Raw genomic sequence first — 15,640 nt, 5'->3', positions numbered from 1 at the left:
CTTAACATGTGGTCTATTCTAGAAAACGTTCCATGTGCACTTAAAAAGTATGTATATTCTGCTTCTTTGGAGTAAAATGCTCTGATGATGTCGATTAAAGCCACTTGATCTGGTGTCATTTAAGGCCACTGTTACCTTGTTGATTTTCTGGCTGAAAGATCTATTCACTGAAGTCAATGGAGTGATAAAATTCCCTACTATGACTGTATTTCTGTCAATCTCTCCTTTTATGTCCATCAAGATTTGTTTTACATATATAAGTGCTCCTACATTTGGTATATAACTATTTGCTAGAGTTATATCCTTTTGTTGGATTGTTGCCTTTATCACTATGTAGTGTCCTTCTTTGTGTCTTGGTTTTAAAGTCTATTTTGTCAAATATAAGTATTACTACACCAGCTTTTTTTTCCATTTGCATAAAATTTTTTTCTTTTACTTTTAGTCTGTGTCTATCTTTTGTTCTGAGGTGGGTTTCTTTTTAATAAAGACTTTATTTATTTCTCTTTACAGACAGTGGAAGTGGGGGAGAAAGAGAAGTAAAGAAACATCGATGCATGAGAGAAACATCCATCAGTTACCTCTCACATGGCCCCAGCTGGGGACCTGGCCTACAACCTAAGCATGCACTCTGACTGGGAATCAAACCAGTGACCTCTCAGTTCACAAGGCAATGGTCAGTACACTGAACCACACCAGCCAGGACTCAGGTAGGTTTCTTGAAGACAGCATATATATAGTTTATATTTTCTTATCCATTCAACTACCCTATGCCTTTTGAGTGGAAAATTTAAGCCATTTACATTTAAAGTCATTATTGATAGGTATATATTTATTGCCCTTTCATTTTTTTACTATGATCATCTCTTTTTCCTTTTTATTCTTCTTAAAGCAAGTCCTTTAACATTTCTTCTAATACTTCTAATAAAGATGTCTGTTACCACTTATTTGGTCTAATAAGTGGTAACAAACACCTTTAGCTTTTTCTTGTCTGGGATGCTCTTTATTTCCTCTTCAATTTTATTATTTTTTATTTTTTTAATATTTTATTTATTTATCTTTAGAGAATAAGGAAACGAGAGAGGGAGAGAAACATCAATGTATGGCTGCCTCTCGTGAGTCCCCTGCTGGGAACTGGCCTGCAACACAGGCATGAGCCCTGACTGGGAATCAAACTGCGATGGTGTGGTTCACAGGCTCGTGCTCAATCCACTGAGCTACACCAGCCAGGGCTTCTCTTCAATTTTAAATGATAGCCTTGCTGCAAAAAGTAACCTTGGTTGTAGGTCATTGCTTCGTATATTTCATCCCAATCCCTCTGGCCTGATATGTCTGTTGAGAAATCATGTGATAGTCTAATGGGAACTCCCTTGTAGGTAACTAACTGCTTTTCTCTTGCAGCTTTTAATATTCTCTCCATATCTTTAAGCTTTGCTATTTTAATTATGATGTGTTTTTGTGTGGGTCTCTTTGGGTCCATCTTGTTTGGGACTCTTTGTGTTTCCTGGATTTGTGTGTCTTTTTCCTTCACCATGTTAGGGAAGTTTTTGTTCGTTATTTCTTCAGATAGGTTCTTGATCCCTTGTGCTCTCTCTTCTCCTTTTGGTATCTCTACGATGCAGATATTGTTATGCCATATTGTCCCAAAGGTCCCTTAAACTATTCTCAATTTTCAAAATTCTTTTTTCTTGTTGCTTCTCTGATTGGGTGTTTTTTCCTGCCTGGTCTTCAAAATAGCTGATTCAATATTCTGCTTCATCTAACCTACTGTTTTTTTCCCTCCATTGTATTATTTATTTCAGATATTGTACTCTTTATTTCCGACTGATCTTTTTTTATGGTTTCTATGTCTTTTTTCATTGCATTGAGCATTCTTATAATTATTACTGTGAGCTCTATGAATTGCTTGCTTTCATTTCATTTAGCTATTCTTCTGAAGAATTCTCTAGTGTTTTCATTTGGGGCCTGTTTCTTTGTCTCTGCATTTTACTTCCTCTTTTTGTTTGTTTCTATGTATTAAGTAGATCTGCAAACACTCTGGTTCAGACCTATGTCAAACTCTGCCTATGACTGGCCCTGGGAAACCTGTTTGTAACTATCAGGGATGCACAGCTTATGGTTCTGTTTAGTGAGCTCAGGTGCCTGTGGAAAGGACCAAGCTGCACACCAATGTCGGATTTTACCAGCACTAGTTTCAAGGATGGATCACCAAAAGTCTCACAGTACCAGGAGATCTATCTCCACTTACAGGCTGCCTGTTAGAGTTAGTCACTGGAAGAACCTCTGGATGTACCCCTCAGCAGGACTTCAGTTCCACAGAGTAGAGAAAGAGATTCCTGTAGGTAGAAATATTACTTCTGCCAGGTTGATGCCACATGGAAGGAAGTGCTCTGCTCGAGAAAGATGGTTTTAGCAGTATGGAGCAATGACTGAGCACAGGGATCCTGGTGGCTGACCCTTCAGCTCTCTCCCTAGAACCACCAAATGCAGACTTTCCTCATGTGGCTCTAGTCCACTCTGTCCTCCCACTGCTGTCTCCCAGGGTAAGTGCCTCAAACAAAATTTTGTGCATTGGCCTTTTAAGAGAGTAGCTGCATCTATAGCAATCTCTGCCTAATAGACAGGAACCTGCTGTTTTTCACAGCTGGATGGTATGTGGGTGCCTTTCCTTGTTCTGTTGTTCTAGGCTGGGGAGCCCAACTTATGGTTTAGACTCCACACTTCTCTGGGAGAGAACTTTCCACAAGTGAGATATTCCTCCAGAACTTCAGCTGCTGCCCAGGACAGCTTAGCCAGCCCTCTTGTGTCTCCACACTTCCTACAAGTGTTGATATGGCTTCTTTAACTCCTCGGTTATAAGATTCCTTTTCAGCTAGTCCTCAATTAGTTATTCATGATGATTTTTCTATAATTTAGTTGCAATTTCAGTTTGGTTCTAGGAGTAGGTTAGTATAGCTTCTACTTAATCTGCTGTCGTGTTGGAACTTCAAAATAACTTTTTAAAAATCATTTTTTAATGTTTCCCTTTTCTAGAAAAACGGTTTCAAAAATTTTTAAAGATTTTTATTTATTCATTGTTAGAAGAGGAGAAGGGGAGGAGAAGGAGAGAGAGAGAAACATCAATGAGTGGTTGTGTTCTGCATACCTCTCACTGGGGACTCGGCCAGCAACCCAGGCATGTGCCCTGACTGGGAATCAAACCAGTGACCCTTGGTTCTCAGGCCTATGCTCAATCCACTGAGCTACACCAGCCAGGTCAAATTATTTAAAAATATTTGATTATACTGATATGTACATTAAATGTTAATTTGCATATATAAATTGTATACGTTATAATTTATAACTAAATAAATTCTATTAAAAGTCACTCAATGACTATATAGAACCATAAGTGACCCTGAATAGCTGCAACAATTTTGATTTAAAAAAAAGTAGGAGGAATCACAACATCTGACATCAAACTATTACATGTCCACTGTAATCAAAACAATCTGGTACTGGCATAAGATCAAAAACATAGATCAATGGAAGAGAATAGAGAGCCCAGAAATAAACCCAAGTGTCTATGGTCAATTAATATTTGACAAAGTGGGGGGAAGCATAAAATGGAGCAAAAACAGCCTCTTCAACAAATGGTGTTGGGAGATCTGGACAACTACATGAAAAAAAAAATGAAACTTGATCACCAACTTACACCAAGCACAAAAATAAATTCAAAGGAGGATAAAAGACTTAAATATATGTCATAACACCACAAAAGTCCTAGAGGAAAACATCAGCAGGAAAACCTCAGACATTCCATGAAGCAACATCTTCACTGCTACAATCCCTAAAGCAAGGGACATAAAAAAGAAAGAATAAACAAATGGGACCTCTCAAATTAAAAAGGTTCTGCATGGCCTAGGAAAACAGCATTAAAATGAAAAGAGAACCAACTATATGGAAAAACGTATTTGCCAATGATATCCCAGACAAGGGTTTGGTGTCCAAAATATATAAAGAATACACAAGACTCCACTCCAGGAAGACCAAAAAAAAATTAAAAATGGACAAAAGACTTGAACAGACACTTCTCCAAGAAGGACATACAGAGGGCCCAGGGACATATGAAAAGATACTCGGCATCACCATTCATCAGAGAGATGCAAATTAAAACTACAATGAGATACCACTTCACACATGTGAGAATGGCCATCATAAACAAAGCAACAAACAAGTGTTGGAGAGGGTGTGGAGAAAAGGGAACCGTAGAGCACTGTTGGTAGGAATGCAGACCGGCACAACCACTGTGGAAAACAGTATGGAATTTCCTCAGAAAACTCAAAATGGACCTGCCTTTTGACCCAGCAGTTCCACTGTTAGGCATATATCCTAAGAACCCTGAAACACCAATCCAAAAGAACCTATGCACGCCAATGTTCATAGCAGCACAATTTACAATAGCCCAGTGCTGGAAGCAACCTAAGTGCCCATCAGTAAATAAGTGGATCAAAAATCTATGGTACATGACCTCGGGCCTATGAACCAGAGGATTGTGGTTCAATTTTTAGTCAGGGCACATGCCTGGGTTGCAGACCTGTTCCCAGTTGGGGATGCATGAAAGGCAACCATACATTAATATTTCTCTCCCTCTCTCCTTCCCTTCCCCTCTAAAGATAAACAAATAAAATCTTTAAAAAATGTCATCTCTTTAAAAAATCTATGGTACATTTACACAATGGAATATTATGCAGCAGAAACAAAGAAGGATCTCCTACCCTTTGTGGCAGCATGGATGGAACTGGAGAGAATTATGCTAAGTGACATAAGCCAGGAGATGAGGGACAAATACCATATGATCTCACCTTTAACTGGAACATAATCAACAAAAGAAAAAAGCAAGTGAAATATAACCAGAAACATTGAAATTAAGAACAATCTGACAGTAACCAGACGGGAGGGGGGAGGGGACAATGAGGGGGAAGGTTTTCAGGAACTAGTATAAAGGACACATGGACAAAACCAAGGGGGAGGGTGGAAGCAAGGGAGGTAGGTGGGTTTGGCTTGGGTCAGCGGGGAGTGGCTGGGGGAAAATGCAGACAACTATAATTGAACAACAATAAAATAATTATTAAAAATAAATAAATAAAATTAAAAAACCAGTCACTCAATGAATACATCTAAGTTAAATGTTAATATTTTTCTAATTTTGAATTTAACTGCTATTTTAAAATTAACTTATTCCTAATCCTATTAAAGCTTCCTATCTTTATGTATATATTTTCATACATTAAGTACAGAAAAATATACATTTACGAACCAGACACTTTGTCATTTTAGATTTTATTTCAAGTAATAGAAACCCTGACTCATGTTGTTTTAACCATAACTAAATTTTTTATCTTGTAAATTGGGGTCACATGTAAGAATTCAGGAATGATATGATCATTAGATAAGTGACATGATTAAAGAGCTCAGAGTATTCCCATTCTCTCTTCTGCTGTCTTCATTATGCTGGTTTCACCCTAAGGCTGGTTACAGAGATTCCAAGGATTATGTACAGACATAGCTTTATCCTAAACAAGAAAAAGAAATATCGTTTCCTGTTTCTCTTAATGGTAAAGGCTTTTTCTTCCCCAGAAGTACCCCAACTGACAGATTATGTTTAATTGTCCAGGATTATATCATATGCCAAATACTCAACAAATCACTTATGGGTGGACAGTATTACCATGATTAGCTTAGAGTAACCTTTTAGAAGGAGATATAAATTGGAAGTCAGTGACCATGACCACCTACAGGTAAATGTGTCACTAAGACAACAGTTTCCCTGTTTTTCTTGGCTTCACTCTGATCTTTTCTCTGCACTGCTTTCTTCCTCGTCTCCAGATAATGGTAAGGTGAAAAGAGCAGTTTGATCACATTTTCTTGAGTTTGCTCATGTCCACCTTATATCTAGAGTTTGTACCTAATTGGCTCTGACTAGTTGGGTGCCTGGTCCTAAAAAAAAATCAATCTAACACCATGTCAGTGCTCTTCAAGGTTAGCCTTAAGTTGTTCACAAAAGCAGAATGGGAGACACAATTAAAGTGTGTTTAGATGTTAGGTTGCATTGCCAAATAATGTTACAATTCAACATATTTTGCTGCTCTATATGATCCCCTTTTGCCATATACACCCACTTAAAATTGTCTCTACAATTAAAAGCAAAATTCTAAGGATCAATAAATCCAGGAGCTGGTTCTTTGAAAAGATAAACAAAGTTGACAAGTCTTTAAGCAAGCTTATCAAGAAAAAAAGAGAGAGGACACAAATAAACACAACAGAAATGAAAGAGGAAACATTACAACTGATAACACATAAATACAAAGGATTGTAAGAAATTACTATGAAGAGCTATATGCCAAGAAATTTGAAAACCTAGGTGAAATGGGCAAGTTTCTAGAAAAATGTAATCTTCCAAAACTGAATGAAGAAGAAGCAGAAAGCCTGATCAGACCAATAATAGCAGATGAAATTGAAGCAGTAATAAAAAAAGATCCCAACACACAAAAGACCTGGACCAGATGGTTTCACAAGAGAATTCCACAAAGCATTTAAAGAAGAGCTAACTTCTATCCTTCACATACTATTCCAAAAAATCCAAGAAGATGGAAGACTCCCAAACTCTTTTTATGAAGTCAGAATCATCCTAATTCCAAAACCAGATAAAGACATAAAAAAGAAAAAAAAAAAACTTCAGGCCAATATCGCTGATGAACATAGATGCTAAAATCCTCAACAAAATATTGGCAAACTGCATCCAGCAACACATTGAAAAGATCATACACCATAACCAAATAGCATTCATCCCAGGGATGCAAGGATGGTACAATATTTGAAAATCAATAAATGTAATACATCACGTAAACAAAACCAAAGACAAAAATCACATGATCATATCAATAGATGCAGAAAAAGCATTTGATAAGGTAAAGCACCCACTTATAATAAAAACACTCAGCAAAGTGAGAATAGAGTGAGCATTCCTCAATATAATAAAGACCATATACAAGAGACCTACAGCCAACATCATACTCAATGTGCAAAAGCTAAAAACTTTCCCATGAAGATTAGAAAATGGACAAGGTCATCCACTTTCACTATTTCTATTCAACATGGTATTGGAAATTCTAGCCACAGCAATCAGACAAGAAAAGGAAATAAAGGGGATCCAAATTGGAAAAAGAGGGAATGAAACTGTCATTGTCTGCAGATGACATGACACTGTTCATAGAAAATCTTATAAACTCCACCAAAAAGCTATTCAACCTAATAAATGAATTTGGGAAAACAGTAGGATACAAAGTCAATATCCAGAAATAAAAGGCACTTTTGTATACCAACAATGAAACATCAGAAACAGAAATCAGGAAAAAAAATCCCATTTGATATAGAAAAAAAAAAAAAAAACCTAGGGATAAACCTAACCAAGGAGGTAAAAGACCTGTATGCACAAAACTACACAACACTGAAGAAAGAAATTAAGGAAGACACAAATGGAAACATATACTGTGTTCATGGATCGGAAGAATTAAAGCCATCAAAATGTCCATACTACTCAAAGCAATTTATAGATTCAATGCAATCCTTATCAAAGTACCAATGGCATACTTCACAAATATAGAAGAAACATTTCAAAAATTTATATGGAACCATAAATGGCCCCAAATAGCTGCAGCAATTTTGAGAAAGAAGAGCAAAGCAGGAGGGATGACAATACCTGGTATCAAACTGTATTACAAGGCCACTGTAATAAAAACAGCCTGGTACTGGCATAAGAACAGACATATGGACCAATGGAACAGAAGAGAGAGCCCAGATATAAACCCAAGTCTCTATAGTCAATTAATATTCAACAACGCGACAGCAGCATAAAATGGAGCAAAAACAGCTTCTTCAATAAATGTTGTTGAGAAAGCTGGACAGCTACATGCAAAAAAAAAAAAAAAACTCAGTCGCCAACTTTCACCATAGACAAAAATAAACTCAAGGTGTGAAAAAGATTTAAATATACATTGTGACACCATGAAAGTCCTAGAGGAGAACACAGGCAGGGAAATCTCAGCTACTCCATGCAGCAATATTTTCACTGATATGTCCCCTAGAGAAAGGGACATAATGGAAAAAATAAAGAAATGGGATTTCATTAAAATAAAAAGCTTCTGCATGGCTAAAAAAAACCAGCATTAAAATGAATAGAGAACCAACTATATGGGAAAACATATTTGCCAATGATACCTCAGACAAGGGTTTGATCTCCTAAATATATAAAGAACACACAAGACTCTACTCCAGGAAGACAAGAAAAAATTAAAAATGCACAAAATTCTTGAACAAACACTTCTCTAAGGAGGACATACAGAGGGTCCAGAGACATATAAAAAGATGCTCAGTATTGCTAGTCATCAGAGAGATGCAAATTAAGATGACAATGAGATACCACTTCACACTGGTCAGAATGGCCATCATAAACAAAGCAACAAACAACAAGTGTTGGAGAGGGTGTGGAGAAGAGGGAACCCTAGTGCACTGTTGGTGGGATTACAGACTGGTGCAACCACTATGGAAAACAATATGGAATTTCCTCAGAAAACTAAAAATGGAACTACCTTTTGACCCAGCAATTCTACTGCTAGGATTATATCCTAAGAACTCTGAAAACCAATCTACCCCAATGCACTCCAATGTTTATAGCAGCACAATTTACAATAGCCCAGTGCTGGAAGCAACCTAAGTGCCCATCAGCAAATGAATGGATCAAAAACTATGTTACATTTACACAATGCAATTCTATGCAGCAGAAAGAAAGAAGGCTCTTCTACCTTTGTGACAGCATGGATAGAACTGGAGAGCATTATGCTAAGTGAAATAAGCTAGGCAGTGAAACACAAACACCATATGATCTCACCATTAGCAGCAACCTAATCAACAAAAGAAACAAGCAAGCAAAGCATACCCAAAGACATTTAAATTGAGAACAGACTGACAGTGTCCAGAGGGGAGAGGAGAGGGGATAATGGGGGAAAAGGATGAAGGGTGTACAGGAACAATTACAAAGGACACATGGACAATAACAAGGTGGGGTAGAAACAGGGGAGTACTGGGGTGGTGAGGAGGGGTAGCGGGTAAAAGGCAGAAAACTGTACTTGAACAACAATTAAAACAAAATAAAATTTAAAAAAGAAATTTGGGTCAAATAAAATTAATGATTTAAAGAATCAAAATTAAAATAAAAATGCCTCTACAAAGAAGTGTTTTCATCCATTGCTGATAAAATGTGAATCATTACCGTCTATTTGGAAAATGGTCTTTCCAAAAAATGCTATTTTAAATTTTAAGTCAATAAATTAGTTCATTTTTTAATTTAAATGAATTGCAAAGAATAAAATGTGTACCCATTTGTCTTCTTTTCTTCAACATATTTGTGTGAGTTATTTGTGTTGTTGCAGGTAATTGAAATTTTCTCATTCTAACTCCCATATGATATTCCATTGTATGAATATACCAGAAAATATCAAGTGTACTGTTGATGATAATTTAGGTGGAGGTATTACAAATAGTTGAACACATATATTTTTTAAATTCTTTGTTTTAATTTTTATTTTATTGATTATGCCATTACAGTTGTTCTATTCCCTCCCTTCATTCCCCTCCACCCTGCACCCCCCACCCCTACCATTCCTCCCCTTTAGCTTATGACCATGTGTCTCAAGTTCTTTGGGTTCTATATTTCCCATACTATTCTTGCCCTCCCCCTATCTATTTTCTACCTATCGTCTATGCTACTTATTTTCTGTACCTTCTTCCCCCTTCTCCTCCCACTCCCCTGTTGCTAACCCTCCATGAGATCTTCATCTCTATGGTTCTGCTCCTGATCTAGCTGTCCTTTTAGTTTGCTTTTGTTTTAGATATGGTTGTTAATAACTGTGAGTTTGTGTCCTTTCACTGTTCATCTTTTTAATCTTCTTTTTCTTAGGTAAGTCCCTTTAACACTTCATATAATAAGGGCTTGGTGATGATGAACTCCTTGAACTTTACCTTATCTGAGAAGCCCTTTATCTGTCCTTCCATTCTAAATGAAAGTTTTGCAGGATAGAGCAATCTTGGTTATAGGTCTTTGGAATTCATGACTTGGAATACCTCTTTCCAGCCCCTTCTTGCCTGCAAGGTCTCTTTTGAAAAATCAGCTGACAGTCTAATGGGAACTCCTTTGTAGGTGACTGTCCCCTTATCTCTTGCTGCTTCTAGGATTCTCTCCTTCATTTTAATCTTGGCTAATGTAATGATGATGTGCCTTGGTGTGTTTCTTCTTGGGTCCAACTTCTTTGGGACTCTCTGAGCTTCCTGGACTTCCTGGAAGTCTATTTCCTTTGCCAGATTGGGGAAATTCTCTTTTATTATTTGTTCAAATAAGTTTTCCACTGGTGGCTATTCCTTTCCCCCTTCTGGTACCCCTATAATTCGGATGTTGGATCATTTAAAGATGTCCTGGAGGTTCCTAAGCCTCTCCTCATTTTTTTTGATTTCTTGTTTCTTCATCTTTTTCTGTTTGGTCATTTTCTTCCTCTTTCTGGTCCACTCCTTTGATTTGAGTCCCAGTTTTCCTTTCATCACTATTGGTTTCCTGTGAATTTCCCTTCATTTCAATTAGTTTAGCCTTCATATGTTCCTCTAATTTGTGACTAAAATCAACCAGATCTATGAGCATCCTGATCATCAGTGTTTTGAACTATGCATCTGAAAATTTTGCTATTTCTTCGTCACTTAGAGTTATGGGCTCTGGGGCTTTGAGATCTTCTTGAGCCATTTTTGGTCTGTTCAAGCCCATTAAGTATGAGGAGAGGAGCCTTGGGGGTGGGGCGGGGCAGGGCCTCCAGGGTGGGGTCACTGGGTTGTGATGCTGTATATGGGGGTGGGGTCAGAGTGGGGAAATGTCGTCCCCCTCTCCTGCTTTTCGCTGCTGGGTGAGGAGAGGAGCCTTAGACGTTCACCAGGGTAGGGTTGCTCAGGTTGCTGGGTTGTGACGCTATATGTGGGGGCAGGGTCAGAGCCAGGAAATGGCGGCCCTCTCTGCTGCCTCCCGTCACTGGGACCTGCTTGGTCCTGTCTCACTGCCCACTCCCTCACCTGTCTATCAGCGTAGGAATGCGCCACCACAGTCAACCCGCTGCCCTTCGCCCTCCCTGGATCCACCAGTCGCTCACTGGATCGCTCACTGGGTTCACCCTTTGCAGCCCCACGCCTGGGATCCGCGTGCCTGAGTCCATCTGACCAAGTTTTCCTGTGCAACCCCACTCCACCAGCTGCTGGTTTCGCCCCTCTTACCGGTCAGGCTGAAGCATTCGTTGTTATCAGACTTCTGAAAAGTTCAATTTTCTGTGTTCTGACTATGTTTTCTGTTGGTAATATTTTGTTGTCTCTAAACTTGGTTGTGTGAGAAAGCACGGCCTCTCCACCTATGCCTCCATCTTGGCGGAAGTCTCTGAACACATATATTTTATAATAAAATATAGGGTGTTGGATTTTAGTGACAGGAATTCAAAACAGCTTTGTCATTAAAGAAACAGTAAAAGCTGGACAAAATAGTTAAAAATAAATCTGCTCAAAGGCATCTGAAAACAAGGATAGGAAATAATTACCCAGCCAAGGCATGAGAGAAAAAAAAAAGAGATAAACAGTAAATTTGTAAGATGTTTTTTTCCCCCCTGAGGGCAAGTTTATCTGTTCTGGAGGGAACTGTGGAAAGGCTTAGAAGCTCAGAAGAGCTTATGACTTCACATTGAAGCTAAGGCTATAGAAATTGGAGTCCAGAGCCCTGATTAACTCCCTTTATTTTTGGTTGTAATTCCATGGGTGATATCCCAGGAATAAGGGTTAACTAGAGCTAAATAAATCCTCACTGAATTAAAGTGTATTTGCAGATTGCTTTCCACAAATAAATTGTATGAACTTTCATTTGTAGCAGCACTAAATTCAAAATTCTTTCCTCATGCTAAATGACAGTATTGTTTTAATGTTTTTTAGTCCATTTTTATTGATTTTATTTTTCCTTTTATGAAATATTCTATTGTTTTAAGCTTAGTTCTGTTAACATCTTACTCATCACCTGATTCAGATACCATAAGTAACTATTAAATATTCATATTGTTTATTGAGATTTTGGTTTGCTCATTGCCTTTTCTTACTTTATTTAGCTGAATTTTACATTTTAGTAAATCAAATATTGATTTACAGATTTAATTTAGTATCAAATTTTCTTCAAATATTTAAAGAGTCATTCTAGCATTGTTTAAAGCATGCCTGTCTTCTTCCACTGAATTGTAAACTGTCACTTCACCTGTTTCTTATAAAGTTGTTTTCTTCCGAAGCCCTCTTTTTTGATAAGTAGATCACAATACATGTTATTATGGATAAATTTTCCAAATGTCCAGTAATGAGGGAAAAGTGAAATTGTGGTGGCTGGGAAATTGAGTGTTATAGACAAATGATCAGATAGGCAATAGGTGCTCAAGAAATATTTGTTGATTGAGTAAGACAAATACTGTTTTTTAAAATATTCAATGTCCTGCCCTGGCTGGTGTAGCTCAGTGGATTGAGCGGGGGCCTGCAAACCACATGATCGCGGTTTGATTCCCAGTCAGGGCACATGCCTGGGTTGTGGGCCAGTTCCCAGCTGGGGACTCATGAGAGGCAACCACACATTGATATTTCTCTTCCTCTCTCCTTCCCTTCCCCTCTAAAGATAAATAAATAAAATCTGTAAAAAATAAATAAAATAAAATATTCAATGTCCAGAGGAAATGCTTATTCTAATATTGAAAATAAGAAAGCATGAATTTGCATACGCAAAATGATCCCAGTTTTGTAAAATTCTGGAAAAATCGCAAAAGAAATAATGAATATTAACATTTTGTAGTGAGCTCTGGGGAATGAGTGCTGAAATTTCAATTGGTTATTTCCTTCAAATTAGTTTTCTGAAATTTACACAGTGCTCACACTGTGCACACATTTCATTTGAAATAAAGTTTTAAAAAGTAAATAAAGGTAGAGGTAATCCTGAAAAAGTAAAATCCAAGAATGACCACTTAGGAAACATTACCTAGATATTGGGTCAAGATAAGATGAAAGAATGAGTATTAGCACATTTCTTTCTTCCCATTCCAAATCCATACGAATGACAAGGAAGAGGAATTTGTGAGTAAAGAATAACTACATAAGGTCACTTAAAAAAAAAAGACAAATTCCTGGAAGATCAAAGGCGGATGGGGCATGGGGACTAAGAGGTTGGAGGTAGATGCCAGCACTGCAGCCAAAGAACCCTGAGAGGGGAGAGAAGACAGGGTAAGAGTGGAGGAGCCAACAGCTCCTGATTTTGGAACCAAGGAGGGGACAGAAAGCACGGAAAATCTCTCACTCCAAAGGCAGAGGTGGGTTTCAGAGTTGCGGGGCGGGGGCACCCAGTGTTCAGCAGGAAGAGGAGGCCTCTCTCCTGGCAGGAAGCTGCGCTACGGAAGGAGGGAGGAGACTGCTGCAGCAGTAGCGGCTGGTGGGATCCCGATGTGGCAGAGGGGTGTCTGCCGCCGACAAGGAGGCAGAGGGCCCGCGAGCCCAGTGCTGGAGACACCGCCACCATCCTCTTGGCGAGCCCTGCCGCCTCCTAGGCACGCTCCTCGTCTACGGATTCTCTCCAAGCAGCTTCAGCAAGCTCCCGGCTCAGCGCCTGCTGATCCCCTTTCCTCACAGGCTCACAGCGCACGCAGGAGAGAAGTGTCTGATTTGGGCACGTGAGGCCCGCGATCCCGAGCAGCGGACGCCAGGCAAGCCAAGGCCATTGGTGGGTACCAGGATGGAGAAGGGAGATGGGGTGGACTCTTGCAGGAGATAGGGGAGGACGCCGAGTCCGAGTGAGGCTGGGCTGGAAAGTGCGATGGGCTATAGGAAAAGGGGTGGCTTTAAGGAGACAGGCAAGAAATTGAAGCGAGGGCGCTGGGTGCCAAGAAAGCAAGTGGGGGTTGTCAGGGGGTGTATGGGCAGCAGGCTGGGGCGTTCAGGGCTGGAGGACAGTGACTGTCTGCGGGTCAAAGCTGGGGAGGGATGGGCTCTTTGCAAGCGATTTAGAGAGTGGGCACCAGTGGCGGGCAGTGGAGGCAGCGGGGTCTGAACAAGGAGGTAGCCTATCCCCGCACCCCCGCCCCCGCGGAGTTCCTAACCCCAGCCAGCACCACTGCTGCTGCTGCCCTTCCCTGCAGCCTAAAAGAACCTGGGGGGCGGGGTAGGGGGAGAGCACTTGCGGGCACACCACCGGCATCTCCAGCATCAGTTCCAGGCGCATAGGGAAGATTTAGTTGCCAGCACAGGGTGCGCAGAGACATCGCTGTGGGGAAAACTTCGCCTTATGGCATAAAGAATGTCCTCTTACCTTCTCTCCTCCTATCTTCTCTCCTCCCGCTGTAGGCATGAAGACCCCCAACGCACCGGAAGCCCAAGGGCAACAAACCAGGGCACCAGCGGGTCGGACCACTGGGTCTGCAAACATGACGAAGAAGAAAACCTTCCAAAAGAAGCAGAGGGGCAGACCTTCATCCCAGCCCCGCAGGAACCTCGTGGGCTGCAGAATTTCACATGGATGGAAGGAAGGCGATGAGCCCATCACCCAGTGGAAAGGAACTGTTCTGGATCAGGTGCCTATAAATCCCTCTCTTTATCTGGTGAAGTATGACGGAATTGACTGTGTCTATGGACTGGAGCTTCACAGAGATGAAAGAGTTTTGTCTCTTAAAATTCTTTCTGACAGGGTGGCATCGTCTCAAGTCGGTGATGCAAACCTTGCAAATACCATAATTGGTAAAGCTGTGGAACATATGTTTGAGGGCGAGCATGGTTCAAAGGATGAATGGAGAGGCATGGTCCTAGCCCGGGCACCAATCATGAAAGCCTGGTTTTATATCACCTATGAGAAAGATCCTGTCTTGTACATGTACCAGCTTCTAGATGATTACAAAGAGGGAGACCTCCGTATCATGCCAGAGTCCAGTGAGTCTCCTCCAGCAGAGAGGGAACCAGGAGGAGTTGTAGATGGCCTGATAGGTAAACACGTGGAATATACCAAAGAAGATGGCTCCAAACGGATCGGCATGGTCATTCATCAAGTGGAAGCCAAACCCTCTGTGTATTTCATCAAGTTCGATGATGACTTCCATATCTATGTCTATGATTTGGTGAAAAAGTCCTAACTGTTAGGGTACAATTGGCCACATTTGTGAAGACAAATGTATACTTTGTAGACATGCAAAATGATGTTGCTTTTCAGTGTATTGGGAGCTTAAGGGTCCCCATTAATTCAGCATCTTTGCCAGCATAACTGTTGTTTTGTTCTGAAAAATACAAATGTATGTGGACATGACATGCTGTGTGGAAGGACTCTATCATGTTGAACAGAGTGGGTGTGTTTGGTGGATGGGGTATGAGAGGAAGGGACAGCTGTAAATTCAGGCTGTGAACAAAGTTCAGCTAGTATCATAATCAGTCATCTAAAAATGGAATAGGGCTTAGCTGGCCTGGTCTTGGGAGGAGGGAGGAGAAGGAACTAGAGATGGGCTGTGGGGAGGGGGAAAGAGGAGGT

The 15,640-nt window shown here is 40.0% G+C and overlaps 1 protein-coding gene across 1 annotated transcript; it reads left to right on the top strand.

Moving 5' to 3' along the window:
• Positions 1–13,577: 13,577 nt before the first annotated feature.
• Positions 13,578–15,421, top strand: LOC119055511 (spindlin-2). Its single transcript, XM_037153734.2, has 2 exons — positions 13,578–13,852; positions 14,473–15,421. The coding sequence occupies exon 2, from the start codon at positions 14,475–14,477 to the stop codon at positions 15,249–15,251; it is 777 nt and encodes a 258-aa protein (XP_037009629.2). The 5' UTR covers positions 13,578–13,852; positions 14,473–14,474; the 3' UTR covers positions 15,252–15,421.
• The last annotated feature ends 219 nt before the right edge of the window (positions 15,422–15,640 follow it).

This window comes from Artibeus jamaicensis, unplaced genomic scaffold (assembly GCF_021234435.1).
Source record: "Artibeus jamaicensis isolate MK-2021 breed Jamaican fruit bat unplaced genomic scaffold, CSHL_Jam_final contig_1410, whole genome shotgun sequence".
Lineage (NCBI taxonomy): Eukaryota > Metazoa > Chordata > Mammalia > Chiroptera > Phyllostomidae > Artibeus > Artibeus jamaicensis.
The sequence above is the reverse complement of the archived record's forward strand: the minus strand, read 5'-3'. Positions and strand labels throughout refer to the sequence as shown.

Bases quoted from the DNA above. Each gene is read 5' to 3' on its own strand.
- LOC119055511 (XM_037153734.2), top strand. From the start codon at position 14,475: ATGAAGACCCCCAACGCACCGGAAGCCCAAGGGCAACAAACCAGGGCA.